The sequence below is a fragment of the Ceratosolen solmsi genome, unplaced genomic scaffold, assembly GCF_000503995.2.
Source record: "Ceratosolen solmsi marchali unplaced genomic scaffold, CerSol_1.0 scaffold56, whole genome shotgun sequence".
In the NCBI taxonomy this organism is placed as follows: Eukaryota; Metazoa; Arthropoda; class Insecta; order Hymenoptera; family Agaonidae; genus Ceratosolen; species Ceratosolen solmsi.
The window spans coordinates 2926304-2949046 of NW_011948425.1; the positions used below are offsets into that span (position 1 = coordinate 2926304).

Consider the following 22743-nt stretch of genomic DNA (forward strand, 5'->3'; position numbering starts at 1 on the left):
AATGAACTCAAAACAATTCTTTTGTTTATCATAACCTAAGATTATGAACTTCGGTCCTTCAAAAACTATACATATTTATTTGTCATTCTAACAATATGTACTTCCAATGGTTGTTACTCATTCTATCACTTTCTGGAATTAAATATATCTGTCAAAATCTTAAATACATAATCATTTTATGAAGAACTGGCTTCTGGAGGTGCTCCTAATTGTGAAGGATCGTCAATCATAAGGGCTGGAGGTTTAAATTGTTCGGCAGAAAATCTGGTAATAAAAATCCCAACTCCTTCGATAAGTGCTAATAAAATTCCTCCGATAAGTGCACTTCCAGCCATCGCTGGTAATCCGTTTCTTGCTGCTAATATACCACCAGTTGCTGCACCACTGATGATCGAATTCCATGGGTCTTCCTTTTTCCTAAATTGAACAAGTGTGCAATCTATTGTTGAAAACATGCCCCCCCAAATTGCAAAACTTCCTGCAATTATTGGAGATCTATCTTTGATTGCCATTAAGCTTCCCAAAAACCGTTTATTTATTCCACTAGGTGCATTACGAAAGCCTTTTATACTTTGAAAAACCGATCCTCCTACTGCACCCATTGTAAATGCGCCACCGCAATCGTCAACGATTCGCCAAGGGCAAGGCTCTCTTGCGTATTCTTCCATTTTAATATTCTACAAACTAATTAATACATGACTTAAGAGATTATTATATATTACATTAGCACATTATTACATAAGATGATATAATAAAATGATAATTTATATTTTTTATTGTACGATTTATGAGCTCTTAAAGTAACAAGAGATTTAATTTCAATTTGTTTTTGTAAACTTTTTAATAATGCAAAGTACATTAATTAATTGCCACATTTAATATTACCACATTTTATACATTAGAATACTTTATTCTCATTAAGATCATATATAATTTTGATTTTATCGATTTACATATTCATCTATATTTACCCATTCATGTATTCATTTAAATATTAAATTCAAGTTTATTACTAAGATTAATAATTAAAAAAAAAAAAAAAAAATTATTATTAATAAAATAAAAAAATTTGAATTTTATAAATTATCTGTTCATATCAATTAAAATAATATTGAAATACGTTATTACATAAACACAATTTACATAATAAAATAGATGAAAAATATTTAAAAAGGTTATTGTTGATATCTTAATAGCTTTAATTTGAAGTACTATTTTCGAAATTATGTCATATAATAAACTAAATACATTAGTTAAAATTAATCAATAAATAACAATTTATGATAAAATTAACACAAAATTCTATGACATTGATTCTTCATAAAAAATTTAATAATATAATATTATTCAATTTAAGGTTAGGATAACGAAATCAAATACCACACTTCGATTAGCATTCAAAATTACTTATAAATTTCATTATATTATATTATCACCAGATGTAATTAAAATATATGCTTTGAAAAAATTTAATATTTACCTATAAATAAAATAAAAACTACGTCCTTTTCTAAAAGCAACTTGCTTTATAAATTTTTCACCGACCACAATGAAGAACGAACCACGTGAATCAATGAAGAAATAAATCATTATACAAAGATCATAGATTGCGTGCGATCATGAGTTTATTACTATATACAGTGAGGGAAAGCTCGAGAAACAATTAATATTGTAAAATATATTTGCATCATTAAAGAAATACTCCAGATTGTTATTCATGAATTATGTGAACTTATATTTTTTATTTATGATAAAAAAAAAAAAAAAAAAAAATCATAAAAGCTTGAACAAGTCGATATGCCGAAAATGTATGAAAATTATATGTAAGCGGGAACTTAAATTAATATTATGAAAGTATTGTTAATTTGCTAAAATTAAAACGATAATATTACATGATAAAGTGTTTTTATTATATTATGCAGCTAAATAAATTGTACTTTTTACAAAATTATTAACAAAAATGTGTCAATACGCATGAATAACTATTTATTTAAAAGTCTTATTTCTTATTTTCACGGAGAGTGAGAAAATATATACCACTGTTCGAAAATAGAGTGACCGGAGAAGTCCAAAAATAAAACGTATTTCTCGTTAGTTGGGATCACATCTGCCATATTCTTTGCTGAAGAAAGAGTATTCCATCCATTAATAGTAATTAAAGAATATCGTCTAAGTTTTAACAATTATCGGAGATATTTTGAAATATCTGCTTAACGTTTTTCAAGTGAAATAGTAGGAATATACGTAGCTTTACATAGAGCTGTAATAACTTTAAAATAAAGTTTCATTTATACGAAAAACATTTGGTGATGATCAATAGACACATTTGCATCAAACTTCAAGAGTAATAATACTAAGCCTTCGCAATTACCTAGCACTTAATTATTTGTTAAAAGAAACTTCATTGATAAAATAATTTTACAATGTCAGAATCAGATATTAAGTCGTTTCAGAAGGCTGCTGGCGATTATACCGAAGTGAAAATGTTAGATGGAAATTTGGAACCAACGGTAGATTATGATGACAATAATTTATGTAAGATTAAATGTGCAACTAGCGATGATAATAAGTCAAAAAAGGTAATTTTATCTCTTATGTAAATTATTTTTCAAAAAAACTAAGAACAACATGAATAAGTAATGAAAGTAAATGTATTGAATATGTCATAAATACATAAAAATCAATTATAAAGTCGTAAATTTTTGTTAACAAAATATAAAAATAATAGAATTAATAATAATAATAATAATAATAATAATAATTTAGAACGATAATGCTGACACGAAGGAAACTGGAGAGTTTAATAATAAAGAGTCCATTCCAAGTGTACGGGAGGAAATATCGGTAAATATCATGTTTATAAAATAAATAAATAAATTTAATTAAAAATTGCTTAATAATTTATATCTTAGTGGCTTCTAAAAAAAAAAGACATTAATTACTTAATAAATCTGATTAAGAGTGATTATTTTTACTATTAAAATTGATCGATACTTCTTTTTTTTTTTCATCAATGTTTCATTAATTAACAATAATTATATTTATTACGAACACCAAATTATTCAAATCAAGTAAATATAATTTGCCACAAAAAATTACTAATTCGGAAGATGATAAAATTTTTAGTAAGATGAGATTTAAAGTCGAATAAGTAAGATCCATATATATATATATATATATATAATTATTCTTATTGTTTAATCAACAAAAATGTTTAAAAAATTCAATATAATGCTAATTGATGGATTTAAAATTATAAAAAAAGGCTGTAATTCTTCTCTAAAAATGGAATTAATTTGGATTTTATTAAAATGAACATATTAACAAATATATTTTAAACGTAAACTTTATTTCCAAAGATAATGTTGATAAATTTAAAAACAGTCTTGTTTTAATGACAATAATATTTTATTTCCTAAAATAATTAAGAAAGAAAAAAGAAGAAAAAAGATTTATATTTACAACATTTTTATAAACAATGACTCACTGTTGTTAGTATAAAATGTAATTTTTTAAATTTTTTATACATCTTTCTAAAGTAAATAATTTCTTATTTTTTGCTTATATGTTGCGTGTGTAATACTAACAAACGATAATTATAAAGGATAAAAATAATTTAATTTTTATCGGTAACCAAAAACTAATTCATCACAAAAATAGTTATGGAGTTCAGATTACATTATGCTTTTTTCGATATTCAGAAGCGACCGAATGACTTTTATAAGAAGCTCGAGGAGACTCAACGGAAACTCTCCAACCTTCTATTATCTCCTGACAATTTAGCTAATGGCTTAGCCAATTGCTCTGAGTATGGAAATTTGCGTTTCGAGCTTGAAGATTTGAAAAATACCCTGTCGCAAACAAAAGTTATGTTGGAGGATCGCGACCGACGTATTTCAAATCAACAGAACCAAATATCCGCCTTCATCAAGCAAGTGAATTCTCTGAAAGAGGTCATTGCCATTACCAAGGATATGCTTAATATTCGCAATATGGAGGTGAAACATCTCCAGGAGGACGTTGACAAGATGGAGACAAAAATTACGGCCGAACGCGATAGGCACAATGCTATGATTGGCAAGATGGATGCTGCGGTGCGTCTGAATGCCGATTTAAAAAAGGAATATCAAACGCAATTACAGCTCTTTCAAGATTTGAGGGGAAAATATGAAGAAAAGGTGACAATACTCAGCGAGGAAAACAAAGCCCTGGAGATGGCAATTCAGGCGCAACCGGCCCAATGACTAGTATACCGACTATTCAAATCTGTTAAAAAGAATCCATGATTATATTTTATACTTATGGCAGCTATTTTTCTTTTGTACTCACTTATTAGGAATGATAATTTACAATAATTGTAAATTCAAGAAAGATTCATTATGCCTCAATATAAATCAATGAGTTTGTAATTCTACATAAATAAATTCTACAGATTAAATTTTGCTTCCGTCTAATCGATAAGCTAATTTCATAATTAACTTTTATTTTATTAAAAGAAATTTATTTGCCATATCTGTATTTGAATTGTATTTATTGTGTCTATAGGTAGGACAAACTGTGGTATCCTATTGAGATATAAAAATACCATACTAATACACGCATAAATTCTAAACAGCTTTATATATATACACACACACAATGAATATGGACGTACATTCACTTACGTTTTGAAATTTAAAATTCCGTTTGTTTACAAAAAGTCAAGTTTCATTATTTGAATAAATATTTTAAGCTTCCGATTTTCAAATAATATTACAATATTAATATGTATGACTTAAATACTGGATTAAAATTAATCAATACATAGCAAAGGTCGAGTTAAGTATATTTTCTTCTTTGTTAAAACGTATTTAAACACTTATTTTTCGGCAAAAATTTTTCATTAATTTGAATTTAAAAAATTAAATTTACCTCTAAAGCGTACGTATTAAATATTAAATATGATCTATCTTAATCATACAGCAAACACGTCAGTACATCAGACACACACCATAACCTTATTATTAAAATTTGATCTTATAAATAATACGAACATATAATACTAACAAATTGCTTATGTTTAATTATTAAATAGTAATAAAATAATATGCTATAAAATAATGAAATAAGAAGCATTTAGGCTTAATTATAATTTTATAAAGATAACCAAATATAATTACATTTTATAATTAATAAGATTACGATGCTATATTGTTAAAATTTTTAATATTTCAATTAAATAAAATACTGATAAAATCAGTTATAGATTAGTTGGCGTTATTAATAAAAATTGCTAGTACATTATATATAAAACTAAGCAATACATTGTAATAAATTGGAAATTTCGTCATTATACCTAAATTGTAAAAAAAATAAAAATATAAATAACATTTTTAATTATTCCGATATTATCGTACAGATTAGGAAAATTATTAAAAATAATTGTCAATTCATTAAATTTTTAGTGTAACATAGATATCCAAAATAAATGCTCCAAACGCCATTTATTGCGGAATAAACGAAAACAAAAAAAACAAAAAAAAAACAAAAAAACAAAAAAAAAACAAAAAAAAAAAAAGAACAAACGCAATTAATTGTAAACTAATGATAAAGTGTTTAAATAATAATATATCTTAATATAATAGATATCCAGAATTGGGTTGCTCTGTTGCTACCAGGGCAACTGTCCTCTTTTTCCGGCTTTTCCGCACGGACGATTCACCAGCTTCCCTCGCCCTGGTTTACCACTTACTCCCCCATCTAATATACCCTTCTTCTCTTGTTTGTTTCCTCATTACCTGAACTATAAATGCCTTTACTCTAAATGTTTTCATTAGAAAAAAAAAAAAAAATTATTCAAGATATTAGACGCGAGTGTTATTGCGGTTACGTGTTAAAATTTGAAATTATAAAATGCGATGAAGATTAAATTATTTTATTCCGCATAAAATTTCATAATCAATAATTTTCTAACCAACTACAAGCAATAACGTCGATTGTATTTTAAAGATATTTACTTACTTATAAAATTGTCATTAGAGATGAAAAATGAATTTTGAATAAAACTATTTTGTCCGTCGAGGCATATATAAAATAAGTTTTTTCTTATTTATAGTTATAATTAATTTTTTCTTTTATCAAAAATAAAAATTGTCTTTCCGTAACAATGTTTATAATTTTCTCATCGCAAACATATTCAACATTTCAAATTAATATTGTTGAAAATACACTTCAAAAACTACTTTAATATGCAATAAAATAATTGTATAACTGCTTAACTAATTATTTACGCGCGTATTAGCTCGTTAATATTAATAATTACAACTTATAAAAATTACGTATATTTTACAATTCCATATTAAGCAAAATCCACGATAAATAATTTTCAACGAACTCCGAAAAAAAGCACAAAGAAAATGCGAAACGACAAAAAATACAAAATCACTTAAGAGCTCAAGGTGGTAATTTTCTCGATTCTGCGCAGAGCCGCTTTATACTGATTGGCTGTCGTGTAAAATAATTCTTATTAATTAAATACTATTTTTTAATAATAATGTGGAATTTTAATAAAATTACCATAAAATTTGCCATTAAAAAATATTGTTCACATCTACGTCATATTACACTTACTATTATGTAGATATGTGGGCTGTGTGCAAAATCCATCGAGTCCTATTCAAAATATTCCAAAAACGGCAAAAATGTTCTTAGAATTCCTTTGCCAGCGCGTACGGGCACGCACGCACGCACACACATTAACAAGAATTCTTTTTTCACTTGAAATTTATGGTCCTTACTAAACGCTTTAATTTATTAAATCATTCCCGCGTAATAGTAAAATATTCCTCTTTTTAACAAAAGCTTTAAATTCGTTTCGAGGACGATTACAACAAATTAACTAATCATATTTATTAGAAGCTCGATATAACTAAGAGATAAATAAAAATCCAATGTATGTGTGATAAAATAAATTTTTGTTTTATTTTCTTCCTTGGTTCCCTCGGCCAACGACTTTTATACTTAAGAAGTAATGTTTTGATAAAAGAAATTTTATTTTGTCATTTTAATCTCAAGATTACAATATTAGCTGCGTTAGAGCTTGAAAAAAAAAAAAAAAAAAATAATGCAAAAATGCCAACAAAATTAAGATTCAGCACACAAACGAATATCATAATCGAACATTACAAACGAATAATATTTATCGATGCGTAAATATATCATTTATCCATGTTTATTTTAACGATCTTACGTTGAATTTATCGTAAATCTATCGTATTGAGTACAAAAAATGCATATCAATCTTTGGCGTATTATGGACAAAATTTGCATGATGTTGACATTAAGAATTTCGTGGATTCGTATATATGAATTTATATATTCATTGAGATTAAAAATCTCATTGGCATAATGTAAGTTCGGTTTCGCCATGAATTTTGAACGAGCGATAGAAAATTATTTATATTATTTTTTAATTTATCATTCTTTTGTATTTATTAAACATTATTTTGCTTTTTAATTTTAATTATTAATTTTATTTTTTCATCGTATATAATAAAATAACTGGATAATAGTTTCAAAATACCCTATGATTAATAGTTGGGTATGGATTTTTTTTTTCTTTTTTTCCTTTCGAGTATGTTACGTATGAATGGTAATCATCGTAATAGAATTAAATATTTTATTAAGATATGTAGAGTATAAATTAATACTAACTTCATATTTGCAAATTTCCTCTACAATTGATGATATCATAGGATATCGCTATGTCTTATTTGGCATTCCAAGCATTATTATTTATTTGGTAAATTAATGGAAAATTTTTCATAAATAATTGAAATTGATCGGAATGAGTTTAGAGAAAAATTCTTATAATATGTGCGCATTATGAAATAATTAATTAATACCTTTAATAAGCAACTTTGATATTGAATGTTAATACCAATTGTTTATCGTTTAATTCGTTGTTATTATTATGAATTGATTCGAATTCGTGAGAATAAAATGGCCATTTCTTATTATTAAAATACTCTTTACTACTAAGTATATAAATAAGTCTACGATAAAGTTTTAAAAAAATTAATTTCCTATTAATGGGCCTATTAATATAAAAAATTTTTATATCTATTGTTAAAAAATTTTCGACATCCAAAAGATTTTTGAGCAATTTTACCAATTTATTGAATGATAAATTCAATCGCGCGCTCTATCGAAATGGGAGGGAATAAGATTTTTCAATTATCCCTCGAATTCACAATAGTTCGTGTGATATTTAGCTAATTTCAATATTCCAATCACAATTTGAGAAATTCAACCTTAGCGCATTTTAAACCAAAGCACAATGCAAATGATATTGTACTTTTTTTTTTATGCCGCTTATATTATTATTATGAACTTCATTGATGATCATCATTAGCGAACACAAGACTATAATTCATTGAAATTAAAAATTACAATGCATCTAATGGGAGAATAAATAGTTAGGTAATGTGCGCGAGACCACCTTGCAACGATACGATAAATCGAAAAAATTATCATGTTAATTTATTAATTGATTAAATATAATTTTCGGGACATAATATTGAAAGCAATGTAGAATCGATAGTCCTGCAAACGGAAAGAATAAAAATAACAACGAAAAAAAAAGTTATGCATTAATTTCTGCCCTCAAATCATTTCCAACAAATGGAGTAAGTAGAGCAATTCCGACAAGTAGACCTTTCAGCGAAGGAATCATCCTCTCGTCTCTAATGAAGCCCTTTTAAACAAATCGAATACTCGTATACGTCAGCGGCTACTAAGCCTCCATAATGTCCCTGGCAGTGCATTTGCACATACACTTGCACCATTGCTCTCCGAACGAACTATCATCGGATGATTCGTCAAACGTCACAATGCACGACGTCGTCGGTGATGATTCTCATTTTGTAGCTCGTCCGACCTATAAATTGTCGACGGTAATATTCGCGCTCGTCAGCGACCACATTAACAGTAGCGATACCGAGGCCGAGCAGAACACACCTACACAGAAGATGTATCGTGCACCGGCTCTGCTCTCAGGTAATGAACTAACAATTTGTAATCGACAGGCTCCTCTCCTACTTTCTTTCCCAATTAAAATTCTCGCTCATTAATCGCTCGAGTCGATCGATTATCATCGACACTTCGCGAGCCTCAAACGCGAGTGGCTTTACATAAAGATCCACGGTTTCTTAAGCAGCCGCGTGACGATTCTCCAGCTTAAACGTTTAAACCTCGTGTTTACTGAGGGCATCGAAAAAAGAAAAAAAACATTAACAATAACGAATTGCCGATAATGACGCGCGTTTAACTTAACGTCAGCTCTGATTCTCACCCTTGCGCTCATCGCGAACTTCCTGACAACGGCCGAGGGCGCCTGCTTCCTCGAGCGCGGCGTCACGACCCCAGGCGAGCACGACGTCTACACCTGTCTGCGTAGCAAGGAGCTCAAGAAGGACCTGGACCGTCTGTCCCTCGACAGCACCAAACTCGTAAACGTCGTATTCAGGGAGGGCAAACTGATCAAGATCGAGAGGGAGACGTTTCAGAAGCTCGGCACCAAGGCCCTCGGCATTAGCGTCGTGCAGTGTGGCGTCACGGACGTCGATGAAGACGCTTTTCGTGGATTACTGGAGCTCAAGGCCCTCGTTCTCCGCAGGAATCGCATTGCCGAGGTGAAAAAGGCCTGGTTCAAGGATATTAGCAAATTAGGTAAATACCGATTACGACTTAATCATGAAAGTTACGCTATTACGCTTGGGGGCCGGGTCGGGGAGCGGGGGCGGGGGGAGACGATGATAGTGTAAGTGGTGTGGGGTGTGAGGGGAGGACGGGGAGGCTGGCTGGCCGATGGCTAAGGACTCAACGGTTCCCGACTCAAACGAGCCAAACTAGCGAATGGAATTTATTGTTTATATTTATAATAACAGACTGACAGTCTAATGGGAAGATAATTTTCGACAGTCATGTAATTTTATTGTTAATTTACTTATAGAGAGCCTCGATCTCAGCGGCAACCTCATTCGGCAATTCGATGCGACGATTTTCGATCTCACGCCGTTAATTCAAGAGTTTGAAATCTCGGAAAATCAATTGACTCGCTTCGACGTGGAAGCTATGAAGAGCAAGTGGCCGAAACTCAAAAAGGTTGGCCTTCAATCGAACCCGTACGAATGGGCCGAGGGTGTCAAGATCGTTGAATACACAAATTTGCATCCAAGCATCGTCAAGAACTCGTACGCTGCGATTGACGGAATTCGAGATACTTACAAAGTCATCAAGGAATGCCAACACATTATCGCAAAGAAGGATGACGCTAAGGAGTTGGATGACTGCGTGCAGACAAAGCTCGTAAAGGCCATCGAATTACCGAAGCTTCTCGAGGGTGAAAGCTCCGCTGAGCCAGTAAAACCCACGCAATGACACATAAGATTCAATCATTATATAATAATTTTAAGCGAGCGTCTGATAAATATACAAATATTGTAGACGACGAGCAACTGTTAATTATGAATAAATTCTGTTGAAAAAAAATTATCTTAAAATTTTTATTAAGAATGAACAATAGACCTTTTTCATCTCATCGTCTCCTCGAGAGCGATAAGGCATTGAGCATTTTCCGCCTAAGCTACCATTGACCAAATTAACGAGTATTAGGCTTTTTTTTTTTTTTTTGTTTTTTTTTTTTTTTTGGCAATTAATTATTAAACCGAGCTAATATTCGCCGTTACAAATTTACGTTGCAATACGCGTTTAATGCATTCTTATCCAAATATTCGGCCTAATAAGATTTTTTTCTTCCATTTTTTTTTTTTTTTTTTTTGCATCAACAGAAATTTACTCTCATAAAATTACGCCATCAAAATTATTTGTTTACGTAACATTGATTAAAACGTAACACTGTAGCTCTTTGCATTTTATTCCCCTCTACCTCTCTCAATACTATCTATATCTCACCGATAAATCTCTATTATATGCCTTTCGCACCTCCATCAATTAAAATGACGATCCTCAGCAAATCGCCCCTGAGCATGAAAATCCGTTAGTGGGCTCGGGAAATTGCCGATATTATTCATGATTGGCCTCGAAAATCGTCACACGCATACTTGAAAACAATCGAGGTAATTTTTACGAATTAATGTAAATATTGACCTTGACCGAAAAATCACTTGGTAGCGCGAAACGCGGTCGATTGGCGTGTGGACGGGAACGATCCACATAGGAGGGCATAATGATAAAATAGCCCCGTGAATTATGCGTCGTATGCTAGGATTCAGCCAGCTTGGACGAAAGACAGAGCTGCCTCGAGAATATCATCGGACGCAGTCGAATATCCTTGAATTAATCAAATTCGATAATAGCAAACTAAACGATCTCTCTCGGCGACTGACGTATACGTAGGTAGGATCTCCTTGATCGCGAGCGATTGGAGCGTTTTGAAGGCGCAGAGGCGCGCACACGCCAGCCAACGAGCGCAAATTACCTCAAGTGCCTTGGTGCGCGGCGATACACATACGCACCGACCTGGACGAGCATAATGATAGAAGCCATAATGATATGTGCGGCCCCATTCGCATAAAAGCTCGAGTAACCCGCAGGGCGAGCTCAGTCGCCCGCCAGAATGACTGGGAAAGCCGTAACCAAGTGCTGCCTCGTCTTGCTGACGATTGTCGCTGCTACCGATGCCTTCTGCTATCGCAAGAGCGTACCCAAAAATCAGGAAAACGCCGAGGTTTTAGGTCTTACTCTAGTGGGCAATTACTCAATTTGGGTGTGCGTCCAGTCGCCGGACATCGCTGCCGATTTGGAGAGAGCGCCAAAGATCAACACTACGCAGATTTGGTTCTCCATGTCAAAAGTTGAGAAGCTCAAGAGCGAGGCGTTCGCCAAGTTTGCCGAGAAGCTCATCAAGATTGAGATTTGGGACAGTAAGCTTGCGGAAATTGAGGATGGAGCGCTTAAAGGTATCTTGATCGCTGATGCTGCTCGGTCGTTATTGAAAGCTCGATGCGCTCGATCGTAAAATACGTCGAGTGGGGCGGTGATGGCGATGGCATTCCTTTGATTTTCGCGTCATTATTATTTTTGTAAAGCGGAACTTGTCTTTCGAATGTATAGTTTTAGATTCGAAGCCTTCATCCGGAGATACGCAAACAAGCGCACACACGAACGACATAATCTTACACATCGATAATAGCATGCAAACGATTTTCCGTTGATTTTTATGAACAGCCATCATGAGCTTTCTATAAGTTTTCGTATAAGCTTACGATTATTGACAAAAGTACCTACTGCCTTAACGGATGTGTGCGGCAGGGGGTGGCGGTGAGGGGTGTGTGTGTGTGTGTGTGTGTGTGTGTGTGTGTGTGTGTGTGGGTGTGTGTAGCTGGGGGGGGGGAGCTATTGAAAATTATAATCAAAGAAAGCGGTATGGTGTCGTATAGAAATTTTTGTTTATTCGCATTAGATATTTAGTCATTAAATACATTGAATACTAGAGTTAAATTTTAATAGAGTTAATCGACATTGCATGAATAAGGAATCTTTGTAATTTAGGATTGAAGGAGTTGAAGGGTCTTGTTTTACCGAGAAACGAACTCACAACCGTGAAAGCTGCGTGGTTCAAGGACACGGTGAACTTATTAGAGCTCAACTTGATGTACAATCGCATCCAGAGCTTGGAATTCGAGTTCTTGAAGCTCGTCCCGGCACTTATCAACTTAGATCTTCGTGGCAATGAACTCATCGCTCTTCCTACGGACTTCATCAGGCAACTGCCAGTATCCCTTCGCCGTTTAAATATCTATAGCAATCCGCTCAACTATCGCCAGATGATTGAAGTGATGGAATGGAGCAAGGCTAAGGATGACAAGACGAACGATACGAAGCTTAAGGAGCTGAAGCACGTTTTTAATATAACAAAGATCTGTCTCGAAGATAAAACAATCTTGGACAAGAATACCGAGGCCATCAACAAATGCGTCGAAGATAAGATGAACAACGAAATCGCCTTCATCTCTGGAAATAAGACCGCAGTTAAAGTTTAAATATCTTGTGCAATTGGTTTTACGAATAAATCCAGCTGGTTGTAGTTTATCTGCACCTGTCGAGAGACTTAATTGTTTTATTTTTGAATACTGTTACAAAAAAAAAAAAAAAAAAAAAAAAAAAATTATATATATATATATATATTTATGTATGTATGTATGTATATGTAAGCGAAATGCCTAGGAGAGTTATGTAATGAATAATAATTTAATTCAATAAAATTGGGTGAGTATATGATTTGCTTTAGATGATTTTAATTTTATATTGGAATATGACTCGTCGATGTAGTTTAGACGAATGAATTCTTACATTTCCGATCGTTTCTTAGTTTACGATTTATCTCGGTTTACCATTAAACATTATATTGTTATACCAATTCTACTATAACTACTTTTATTACATATTGACTCTCTAAAACCTTTATACAATTATGATTATTTTTCTAAATTTAATCGTTTTATTCTTATAATATAAATTTTCAATTTTTTAGGAAAATTTGCTTAACACTCGCAATTGCATAAATACATCTATTTGACCGTATGTGTAATTAAAGCTGCACCCTATGCTTATGAATAATCGTGGACGTATAAACATATACCGTCTCTGTGCACTGGTGTTTCACAAAAATTAAAATTTTGCATTAATATTATCGAATGTTTTACATTAAAAAAGGATTTTTATCATTTATTTGTTAGCAGCGTAATATAGAAAACTACGTAATAAGCTTAAACTAATTCCATTATAAATTATATTTATACTGCATAATTATTATACACTTAGCCGCTATATCGATTTTATTTTTCTTTTTTTTTTTTTAAAGCCAGAAAAAGAAGAAGAAAAAAAAGAACAATTTTATTCACATTTTATAATATGTATTTTTATAACATTGATAGAAAAAAAATATGCGTTATCACATAAATTCCTATATATTTTTCGCTATCAAACGTAATAAAATATATTTTAAAAATTAATGTCCATTGCTTTTTAAGTGTCTAAAAACCATAAATATCATCAACATATTTTCCAAATTAAAATATCACGTAATTAACGTAGGAAAATTGATGCATAAGCATGCCTATATACGTACCTACATTTATTTATTTACAAATACATCGAATCTTTCTCGCGTATAACGATCCAACAGTGTATATATAATAATAATTGAAATAATAAAATCCATAAAAATTACTCGTTGACTATTTCGTACATATCGTTTCCGTGGTGTAGTGGTTATCACATCCGTTTAACACGCGGAAGGCCCCCGGTTCGATCCCGGGCGGAAACATTTTTTTTTTTTTCCCTATTTTAATCCTCAAATTTACTATTCTCGTTGATTGTCAAAATTTTTATTAACAAAACGAATAATTATCGAAACCACGATATATCGCCAATTATTGTTGTTATTATTATTATTATTATTATTATTATTATTATTATTATTATTATTATTATTATTATTATCATTATTACGGCAGCTTAGTTAAGCTATAATTAAAGAAAGGATTAATTACTTTTTAATAATTAATAATCATTACGTACCGTCAATTCTAAATGACAAGTTTATTAACTATTTGTTAACAGAAGAATAATTATTTTATGCGCTAATATAAATTGATATTGTATAAGGTAAAATATACTTTAATACTTTAAATATTTACAAATGCCGATACAGTTGATGTATAACATTTATTAATCGGATAAATAAAAATAAATATATTTATGTAATTAATCTAAGAACACTATAACGGGTGCTTCGTCGTCTTCTTCTTGCTGCAAATATTTGAAATCCCATAAAAACTTTTTAGTGAGCCTGTTCTTCATTCTAACGGCTAAGGATTTTAATCGATCGTCCACATCAACATTGGATTCGATATTGGCAAATAACTTTCGAAGATTGTGGTAAACAAAATTATTACTAGCTACAATATCACAAAGAAGCTCTTCCGGTACATATAGCAATTGAATATCCAACGTGTTCATAAATTCAACGTATATAGCTCGCCGTGTGGGTATTAATGAATCAGCTGTGCAAATTAAGGATAACAGTTTCTTCCAGTGCTCAAACGACTCTAGGCTTTGTCCGGATAAGAAGCATACGAAGGACAATTGTAATTCACCAATTACTTCCATTGGGCTGAAAAAATTATTCGTATGCATATTTATATAAATATATAATCGTCGTTTGTTTGGATTATAAAATATGCAATGCTTACTTATTCAATTTGTCGAGAAGCGTATTCAAGGCGTAGCTTGAATCTAAAGAATGTCTTGTGATTTCAGATGGCGTAGCATTATCAGGATAGAACTTTTCTGGTAATTCGGTTAACCTAAGCTCGGTTCCAGGCTTTGGCTTCAGATCCGGTAATAATTGCTCCTCTTTCTCTTCAACGGTAAGACCAATTTGACGCTTTCTTTTCTTAGAAGTCTCGGAGCCTCTCGGCCTAGACGCATCGTCATAATTCACTAATTCCAACGCAGAATTAACGAACCTAAAATTTATTTGCCAATACTCTTTACGAGCTCTCGTTTTCTAATCTATAACAGAGTCGAAACGGACATACCCACACTGCGGAGCACATCTTTCCGCTATTGAACTATCTATTTTATTCGTAAGATCTTTCCATTGCTTCCATATATCAAAAGGATAGGCACCTAAAAATCTATCTAGCTCCTTCAAGTTTTCTTTCAATCTCTGAACAGTCTCTTCTGAAACAGCTTTGAAAATTATAATTACATCCATATTTTATTTTTCTCACTTTATGCTCAATAATAATAATGGCCGTATAAACAATTTTAATGGTCGTTACAAATAATTGCAAGTACCTACATTCGGAACTGATACTTTCAAGGCTGGCGTCCCATCGTTTCACAATGAAATCACTTTTATTGAAATTATGAAAGAATCCAATTCTTGGTGCTGATTCTCCATATTGGTCCACAGCACTGTCGACAAAGCACCCATACAAACATCTATTATTTTTAATATTTACAAAGTATGTAATAAAAAATTTTTACCTGTAATGAATGAAATGGAACCCTGGTGGGATCATTTTAATACCTTTAAAATTATCATCACTGTTCCACGATTTAATGTCAATGCCAAACTCGGTCCCAATTGGCACATCAAGAACAATAAATGTGCCCCCTTCGACTAATAACTGCTTTGCAAGGTTTGGCTCCATTTCAATACTACTGCTCGCCATTATCGATATATTATAACTCTCCGCCTATTTGATTATTTAAACTAGTGATTTTATTAATTTCGTTCGATGCTCGAATACCGACTACCAACTTCACTTTAAAATATCCACAATCTTAATGCTAAAGCTTATTATATTGTTATAAAATACTTGATATTAACCTTGAATAATTTATCATTGATTTAGATTAGTTCCTCACTTTCACCACTTTTGCTTTCACAAGTGTTTGATAAACAAGGAGTATTTTAATGGTAGAAAATTGTAGGTTAGATATTTCAGCGGATATATTGAATTTCATTATTGTTTGAGAATATTTTATCTTCTTCTGATATCCATTGCCTCGACAAAAATTCTTATAAATTCCTATGGTCAAACGGGTTTCGAAAACTTTAACTATTCAAATATAAATTATATTATCGAGTGATTGTGATTTTCAATCAACTTAAATAAATAATTTTAAACTATTATTAGCCACTTTATTATTATTATTATTATTAATCGATCTATTGATAATTATGTATTTCTCTATCCTCTAAACAATTATTTTAATTTTATATGGATGCCATTGTTATTCGTTTCTAATATTTTCATTGAAAATCTTTTATTGAAAAACATTGAAAATTAAATTTTTTTATTGAAAATCCATTTAAATTCGATTATAGGATTGAATATTTCACAGATGATATTTCAAACGATTATCTTTAATTTTAAATTTGTTAACAAGGCATCTTAAAATTATATAATTCACATTACAAATTTATTAAAATTTATCTATAGAAACAGTAATTTGAGGAAAACATTAAGAATCGTTTGATTTGTAAATATATAAATAAATGTTCATAGAACAAAACAATGAATTTATTTGTTCGATAAAACCGTTTGAATTTAAAAAACTATTTTTATACTGCAGACTACTTTTTCCTTGGCATGAAAGAATAATTTCAAATTAGCTAAATCTCTGCGTAAATTCGTCCTACCTCTAACGGACAATTATTAATAATAAAATTTATTTCAAATTTACGCTCGATCAAATGTAATATTATATTATGTATGAATTTATGAGATAAAAAAAAACTAAATACAACATTTGAACGTTTATTCCTCAAATTTTATCAATGATTTCATTGATACTAAATTTTACGACTTATATATGTACATAAGTTCTCAAAAATATTAAATCGAAGCCTTTTTTTTCAATTTATCGATTATTTATGAGGGGGTAATACATATTTGGTAAATACAGTTGCTACGTTTAAATTTATAATCTTATCTTTTTAGTGATCTTGTCTATTAAATTATTATTTACATTTGTTCGATTCTTACATAATACTATTCGATAGATAATAATTATAAAATGTCAAGTGAACTAATAAAGCATATATATTACTTTCAAATGACGATTATAAGAATAGTTTATCCGGAATAGACATCAATTTAAATATATTTAAGTTACTTTTAATAACTAGAGCATTAGGTAAAATTAATTACAATCGATATTAAAATAGAAAATCACGCGTAATATCAACGCATAAGGTGAAAAATATTTTACCGTCTATCAAGAATTCATTTATTCCCATTATTACTGACTAGTTAATACAATAATAACGATATACGCTTTCTTTTTTCATTCCTATCGAATTAATATTTACTCTATTATTTATTATAAATTCAAATGACTTATCAATAAATGATTTCTTTTTTAAAAACTAATTATGATAACGTAAATTAAAACTCATTCAAATCCTTATTACTCAAGGTTAATTATATTAATAGAGGAAGACTATTTAAATATAAAATTCACATGTTTCCTTGAAGTTATTAACTTTATATACAACACATGCTCGTTTATTAGTTACAAACGTAATTGATAATTTACATGTTCTTACAGTAAATAATACTAAACGATGTTTCAAAATATACATTCAAAGTTTCACTTTCAATTAAAATTTATAAATATTTAATAATTAACATTAAGATTATTGGATTCATATATTTTTATCAATTTACAAATTTTTATTTTTCATTATTAAATAAAGTAAAATTTTAATAAAACTATAACTAATGTAAATGTAAATATAAATTAATTCAACTTTTTAAATTAACGCTTGTTTTAAAAATAGCAACATTTGATTTAATGGAAAATTTTTGACCTTCAGTTATGAAATAATATTAGCATAAATTTTCACATATCGCAATTCATTATTTAGTATTTATAAATAATGCAAATGCTACATTACATTTAAACGATGAGTATACATTATTCTTGATTTAAGAATACAATATTAATTTAGTCTTCGATATCAGAGATTTCTGGGAGTTCGACATCTCTTAAAGTGGATTTTGATGAACTGATTTCACTATGAATTTCAAAAAAATCAATTTCAGAACCTGAGTATAATAAAGCAAGATTGACAGATACATACATTATACGCAATAAGCAATAGATTAAATTTTTTTTTTTTTTTTTAACTCCATCTTACCAGAAATAAACCCTTCATCGTCGCAAGGTGGATTCGATTCATCCAATTTCCTTGCAGCTCTTAATAACCTACGCTCTTCGTTAAATATACTATCCATTTCTTCATCTAAAATGATAATTAAAAAAATTTTTTTTTTTTTAATAACAATGATAATATAATATTATATGATTAATTTAAATTATTATATTCACTCATATGCTTGTTGTGATCAAAATAATAGGCCAAATTTTCTGGCTCCGAACATTTAATTAGTTTTTTTGGCTGCTTAGGTGCTTCTGGTTTTCTAAATACAAAATTATCCACAACATTTTGCATTATTGGTGATGAGATTTTTGGCGATAATTTTTTCCCAATTATATTCTCAAAAGACTTATTCTATACAAATAAAAGATCACTGTGTACAATAAATTGCATGTAAACAGTACGCTTTAATATCAATTAATTAAAACAACGGCTCTCGATGCAGCTAAATACCTTTGCCATTTTTGTTTTTATTGGTAATATGGCCTGTTTATTAGGTGTACTTTGTTTATTAGATTGTGATTTTAGACACTCTTTTGAATTTAATTTACTTGATTCTGAATTATGCGTAGAAGAAATATTAAGATCTGATTTAGAACGAATAGACAGGCCTTTAGGTTTATTCTGTGAATGTGTAAAAATTTTGGCTGGTGTTGATACATTTCCATGGAATTTCATTTTGGAGGACACATGTAACTGAGCTTCCTTCCCTAAATAATTATTGTTAATAAATATTATATGTATAGAATATATAAGCTTATATGGATTTATTTTAAAAGCATGAATAGCTTACCTTTACTTAAGGACAAATTCGTATTATTTTCTGCTTCGTTAAATATACTGAAGAGTCCGGCCATTTCAACCGTAATTATTGTTTAATTACTAATAATTTATCCGAAAACTATCAAATATTTAAACAAAATTTTTTGTTTCCAATACTAAACCGTCACAAAATAAAAAAAAAAAATACTTAAGAAAAATAATGAATTAAAGTATCCCTATTTTAACTTATCCTCTACAAATTCATTTACAATTACAATTATCTCATCACTCGCATAAATAAACATCTAACAACGATTCTCTTTTAACTAAACAAATCTCTTCAACCGTCGTTAACTGGTCAAACATTTGATTTCATCAATCATACAAATTATTGACATTTATCGCCAATCAGATATTTCGATTTAATATTTAAACATTTTCATTGGTTGAAAATTATGTAATAGTGTGTAGCATAAAAATGAACATATACGATTGGATTGAGGCGGTGTAATAAGAATTTGGCGCGAACGTTTAAAACTAGGGATTTTTATATATTTTATATATCAAAGACGAGAAAAATTAGTTTTTCCAACATTAAAAATGTAAGCTCTAATGTGTACATTAATATAAAATAAATACATACGATATAGATACTTGAAAATAAAAATATATATTTCTTAATATTATGAATATATGTCATTTAACAGTTAATGATTAGTGGCGGCGGCGGCGCGGCGTGGCGTGGCATGGCGGGGCAGGGGAGGGGGTAGAACAAAAATAAAAACAATTATTAAGTTTCACGCCTATTCATTAACACTTTTATAAATGATTGTTTGTTCACTAGTGCATTATTATTTATTTGTGGTTTTAAATTATGTAGTGTGCTTAATATTTTCAAATATCCTACTATAAATTTGTAATCAATTGTAAAACTATGTATAAAATCAATATCTGAATTAACAATTATTAATAAAATATTCTTATATCTAAAAAAGAAATAATTATAAAATATCTTGAGAAATATGATATAGAATTTTGTGCTCAAAGTGGAAAAAGCAACATTATACGTCAACGTATAATAGAATGTCCCTAATTTATAATAAGTCAATAGAATTTTTTTAAAATAATAGTTTTTCAACAAACCTTAATAACAATATACTTATCATATTGCTATATCATTGTGATAAAAATTTAATTTACATTTTTTTTTTTTGCAAATTGTAATTGAAGAATCTTAGATGCGAATGAATGAAAATAAAAACAAGTCTACGATGACTTGTTAATAAATCAAAATTTCATTTATATACATTAATCGAAATGTATGAACATTTATAGCTTCGTTGGCATCTATCATACGACTACAGATTTGATAAATATCTAATATTATAAAAATAATTTGATAACATATTTATCATCTATCCTCAAATTTATTAGTATGATCATTAGAGTAAGAAATATTTATTTTGTAATTATTCTCTGGCAAATTAAAGATGCTGTATTAAAGAGAGAAAGAAATAAAAAAAAAAAAAAAAAAAAACATGATTTAAATATTTAATTAACAAAACCAATCTTATTGATCTTTAAGTTTCTTTCTCGCTGTTAATATTGTTACACATATTTGTTTAATTTTAAAAATTGTTAAATATGTTAAATATCTAATGGCAAAAAGCCATATTGTAAAACAATGCATATCCATGTAAAATTTAATATATTATACTTACAAGGCCACAAAAAATTAATAAAGCAACTGATTATATAAGGAATGTATGGTTGAAATTGAAAAATGAAGTATTCAATGAACGGCAGTTTTTTTTAGTATGCAAAGTTGTTTTTTCATCGTCAACGCTAACATCATCCAAACTTCTTTAAATTTTTTTTTTCTTGTTTGTTTTTGTTTTTGTTTTTTTGTAACATACGTATGCACGGCATCGTAAAGATACCATATACATCCGATATTCGTAAATCATTCTTACAAAAAGGCACTTATCCCATGTATGTGCATAGCTCTGCAACTTTTATGCATCTGGTTTACTCAATAATTTTTTTTTTTTTTTTTTTTTTTTTTGCAATTTCGTACACATTCGACTATACATTATTGAATACTTGCTTTTTTATTAATTGTAATTTTCGATGAAAATAAAATTCAACTATTTTACATTAAGTAATAAAATGCTAGACAAATACAAATCGCTCGCTATAGCAAAGTTTAAACTTGGAAGCATTATTTACAAAACATGCTATTTTATTCTTTTCAATCGTTGAATAGTTTTGATTTAATGCTAATACCAGTTTTTACGTTTACTTGATAATTCATAGTATAGTAGTTGCTTTTTGTCTCAGATCTAGGAGATATTATAGGGTCGATCGTTATTACTAACTTACAATGTTTAAACTTTCATTTGATTATAAGAGAATGGACAGCGCAGGATTTTAGAGATGGTATATCGACGCAACATAAAATAATTAAATAGCGAAGAAAATAAATATTTCTTCAAAATGACTTTTTTATTGTGTATTATATTTATGTAATATTTCTTTAACCACCGATAAAATCCTATCAAGATTTTATTATATATCCATTCGTAATTATAAAAAATAACCATAATTTTCGTGCACATTTGCTTTTATATAAATTGTAAAATAATTTTTGATATTACAATGCATCATTTCTCAACATTTCCTCGTGGTAATGCAATTTTAATTTAATACAAGTACAAAACATATTATGCATTGCATAAGTGTCGGAAATGCATTAACTAATATGATTAAGTAACTGTAGTATCATACATTACAAAATGAAAACAGCAATTCGAAGAATTATTATACACATTTTCACGAACTTATTAATTAATCATTGTAATGTATTGTATCTTAAATTCTGCCGAATTGAAACAGCGCAATACAAATTTGTTCAAATATTTAATGCTTAAATGAGGTAAGTAGCATTATCATTAAGAGATGATATAATTTTTATGATACTTGTAGCAATATGAAAAAATTGAATGACTGTTTAAGGCTTTTGAGTGTTATTTATAAAGTTTTATAAAAAAATTAAGTGCAATAATTTAAGTACTTTATGTTTTTAGACCCAATGCTAAAAGTATGAAAAACAAATTTTTGTAAATTCGTTTTACATTGGGATTGTGTATAAAATATAAAAAAACTAATTAAGTATTTAGATACCTAATTAGTTTTTGGTATTATATTTTTAGGCAACTATCATTATAAGGAAATAA

The 22743-nt window shown here is 29.5% G+C and overlaps 6 protein-coding genes and 1 non-coding gene across 8 annotated transcripts; 4 read left to right on the forward strand and 3 right to left on the reverse strand.

Annotated features, from left to right (window-relative positions):
* Window positions 1-30: 30 nt before the first annotated feature.
* Window positions 31-2058, reverse strand: LOC105362807 (mitochondrial import inner membrane translocase subunit Tim17-B). Of its 2 annotated transcripts, none has more exons than XM_011500298.1 (2): window positions 2038-2058; window positions 31-684 (listed from the first exon to the last, which is right to left on the reverse strand). In XM_011500298.1, the coding sequence occupies exon 2, from the start codon at window positions 666-668 to the stop codon at window positions 177-179; it is 492 nt and encodes a 163-aa protein (XP_011498600.1). In that variant the 5' UTR covers window positions 669-684; window positions 2038-2058; the 3' UTR covers window positions 31-176. The 2 variants fall into 2 exon arrangements, with proteins under 2 accessions (XP_011498600.1, XP_011498601.1); XM_011500299.1 differs by lacking the exon at window positions 2038-2058 and adding an exon at window positions 1481-1501.
* A 113-nt stretch (window positions 2059-2171) lies between these two features.
* On the forward strand, window positions 2172-4337 carry LOC105362808 (tropomyosin). Its single transcript, XM_011500300.1, has 3 exons — window positions 2172-2579; window positions 2767-2844; window positions 3702-4337. Exons 1-3 carry the CDS (start codon window positions 2424-2426, stop codon window positions 4242-4244), a joined length of 777 nt encoding a protein of 258 aa, XP_011498602.1. The 5' UTR covers window positions 2172-2423; the 3' UTR covers window positions 4245-4337.
* Window positions 4338-8735: 4398 nt separating this feature from the next.
* LOC105362809 (uncharacterized) lies at window positions 8736-10491 on the forward strand. The gene is made up of 3 exons (XM_011500301.1): window positions 8736-9036; window positions 9319-9708; window positions 9992-10491. The coding sequence occupies exons 1-3, from the start codon at window positions 8787-8789 to the stop codon at window positions 10417-10419; spliced, it is 1068 nt and encodes a 355-aa protein (XP_011498603.1). The 5' UTR covers window positions 8736-8786; the 3' UTR covers window positions 10420-10491.
* A 1102-nt stretch (window positions 10492-11593) lies between these two features.
* LOC105362810 (uncharacterized) lies at window positions 11594-13138 on the forward strand. Its single transcript, XM_011500302.1, has 2 exons — window positions 11594-11960; window positions 12553-13138. The coding sequence occupies exons 1-2, from the start codon at window positions 11618-11620 to the stop codon at window positions 13041-13043; spliced, it is 834 nt and encodes a 277-aa protein (XP_011498604.1). The 5' UTR covers window positions 11594-11617; the 3' UTR covers window positions 13044-13138.
* A 1118-nt stretch (window positions 13139-14256) lies between these two features.
* TRNAV-AAC (transfer RNA valine (anticodon AAC)) lies at window positions 14257-14329 on the forward strand. The gene has a single exon. It is a non-coding gene; the product is annotated as a tRNA-Val (tRNA).
* Window positions 14330-14734: 405 nt separating this feature from the next.
* LOC105362811 (protein AAR2 homolog) lies at window positions 14735-16479 on the reverse strand. The gene is made up of 5 exons (XM_011500304.1): window positions 16060-16479; window positions 15872-15987; window positions 15606-15759; window positions 15258-15533; window positions 14735-15178 (listed from the first exon to the last, which is right to left on the reverse strand). The coding sequence occupies exons 1-5, from the start codon at window positions 16245-16247 to the stop codon at window positions 14770-14772; spliced, it is 1143 nt and encodes a 380-aa protein (XP_011498606.1). The 5' UTR covers window positions 16248-16479; the 3' UTR covers window positions 14735-14769.
* A 1947-nt stretch (window positions 16480-18426) lies between these two features.
* LOC105362812 (uncharacterized) lies at window positions 18427-19675 on the reverse strand. Its single transcript, XM_011500305.1, has 5 exons — window positions 19539-19675; window positions 19199-19455; window positions 18916-19099; window positions 18725-18829; window positions 18427-18632 (listed from the first exon to the last, which is right to left on the reverse strand). Exons 1-5 carry the CDS (start codon window positions 19600-19602, stop codon window positions 18532-18534), a joined length of 711 nt encoding a protein of 236 aa, XP_011498607.1. The 5' UTR covers window positions 19603-19675; the 3' UTR covers window positions 18427-18531.
* Window positions 19676-22743: the final 3068 nt, after the last annotated feature.

Excerpts from the sequence above, each read along its gene's own strand:
- LOC105362810 (XM_011500302.1), top strand. The coding sequence starts at position 11,618 with ATGACTGGGAAAGCCGTAACCAAGTGCTGCCTCGTCTTGCTGACGATT. Across the intron at positions 11,961-12,552 it reads TGAGGATGGAGCGCTTAAAG|GATTGAAGGAGTTGAAGGGT; the intron begins GTATCTTGATCG and ends TTTGTAATTTAG.
- LOC105362807 (XM_011500298.1), bottom strand. The coding sequence starts at position 668 with ATGGAAGAATACGCAAGAGAGCCTTGCCCTTGGCGAATCGTTGACGAT.
- LOC105362812 (XM_011500305.1), bottom strand. The coding sequence starts at position 19,602 with ATGGCCGGACTCTTCAGTATATTTAACGAAGCAGAAAATAATACGAAT. Across the intron at positions 19,456-19,538 it reads GAATTTGTCCTTAAGTAAAG|GGAAGGAAGCTCAGTTACAT; the intron begins GTAAGCTATTCA and ends ATAATTATTTAG. Across the intron at positions 19,100-19,198 it reads TAAAAACAAAAATGGCAAAG|AATAAGTCTTTTGAGAATAT; the intron begins GTATTTAGCTGC and ends TTATTTGTATAG.
- LOC105362811 (XM_011500304.1), bottom strand. The coding sequence starts at position 16,247 with ATGGCGAGCAGTAGTATTGAAATGGAGCCAAACCTTGCAAAGCAGTTA. Across the intron at positions 15,988-16,059 it reads TTCCATTTCATTCATTACAG|TGCTGTGGACCAATATGGAG; the intron begins GTAAAAATTTTT and ends CTTTGTCGACAG. Across the intron at positions 15,179-15,257 it reads CTTCTCGACAAATTGAATAA|CCCAATGGAAGTAATTGGTG; the intron begins GTAAGCATTGCA and ends TAATTTTTTCAG.
- LOC105362808 (XM_011500300.1), top strand. The coding sequence starts at position 2,424 with ATGTCAGAATCAGATATTAAGTCGTTTCAGAAGGCTGCTGGCGATTAT. Across the intron at positions 2,580-2,766 it reads ATGATAATAAGTCAAAAAAG|AACGATAATGCTGACACGAA; the intron begins GTAATTTTATCT and ends ATAATAATTTAG. Across the intron at positions 2,845-3,701 it reads GTGTACGGGAGGAAATATCG|AAGCGACCGAATGACTTTTA; the intron begins GTAAATATCATG and ends TTCGATATTCAG.
- LOC105362809 (XM_011500301.1), top strand. The coding sequence starts at position 8,787 with ATGTCCCTGGCAGTGCATTTGCACATACACTTGCACCATTGCTCTCCG. Across the intron at positions 9,037-9,318 it reads TGCACCGGCTCTGCTCTCAG|CTCTGATTCTCACCCTTGCG; the intron begins GTAATGAACTAA and ends ACTTAACGTCAG. Across the intron at positions 9,709-9,991 it reads CAAGGATATTAGCAAATTAG|AGAGCCTCGATCTCAGCGGC; the intron begins GTAAATACCGAT and ends ATTTACTTATAG.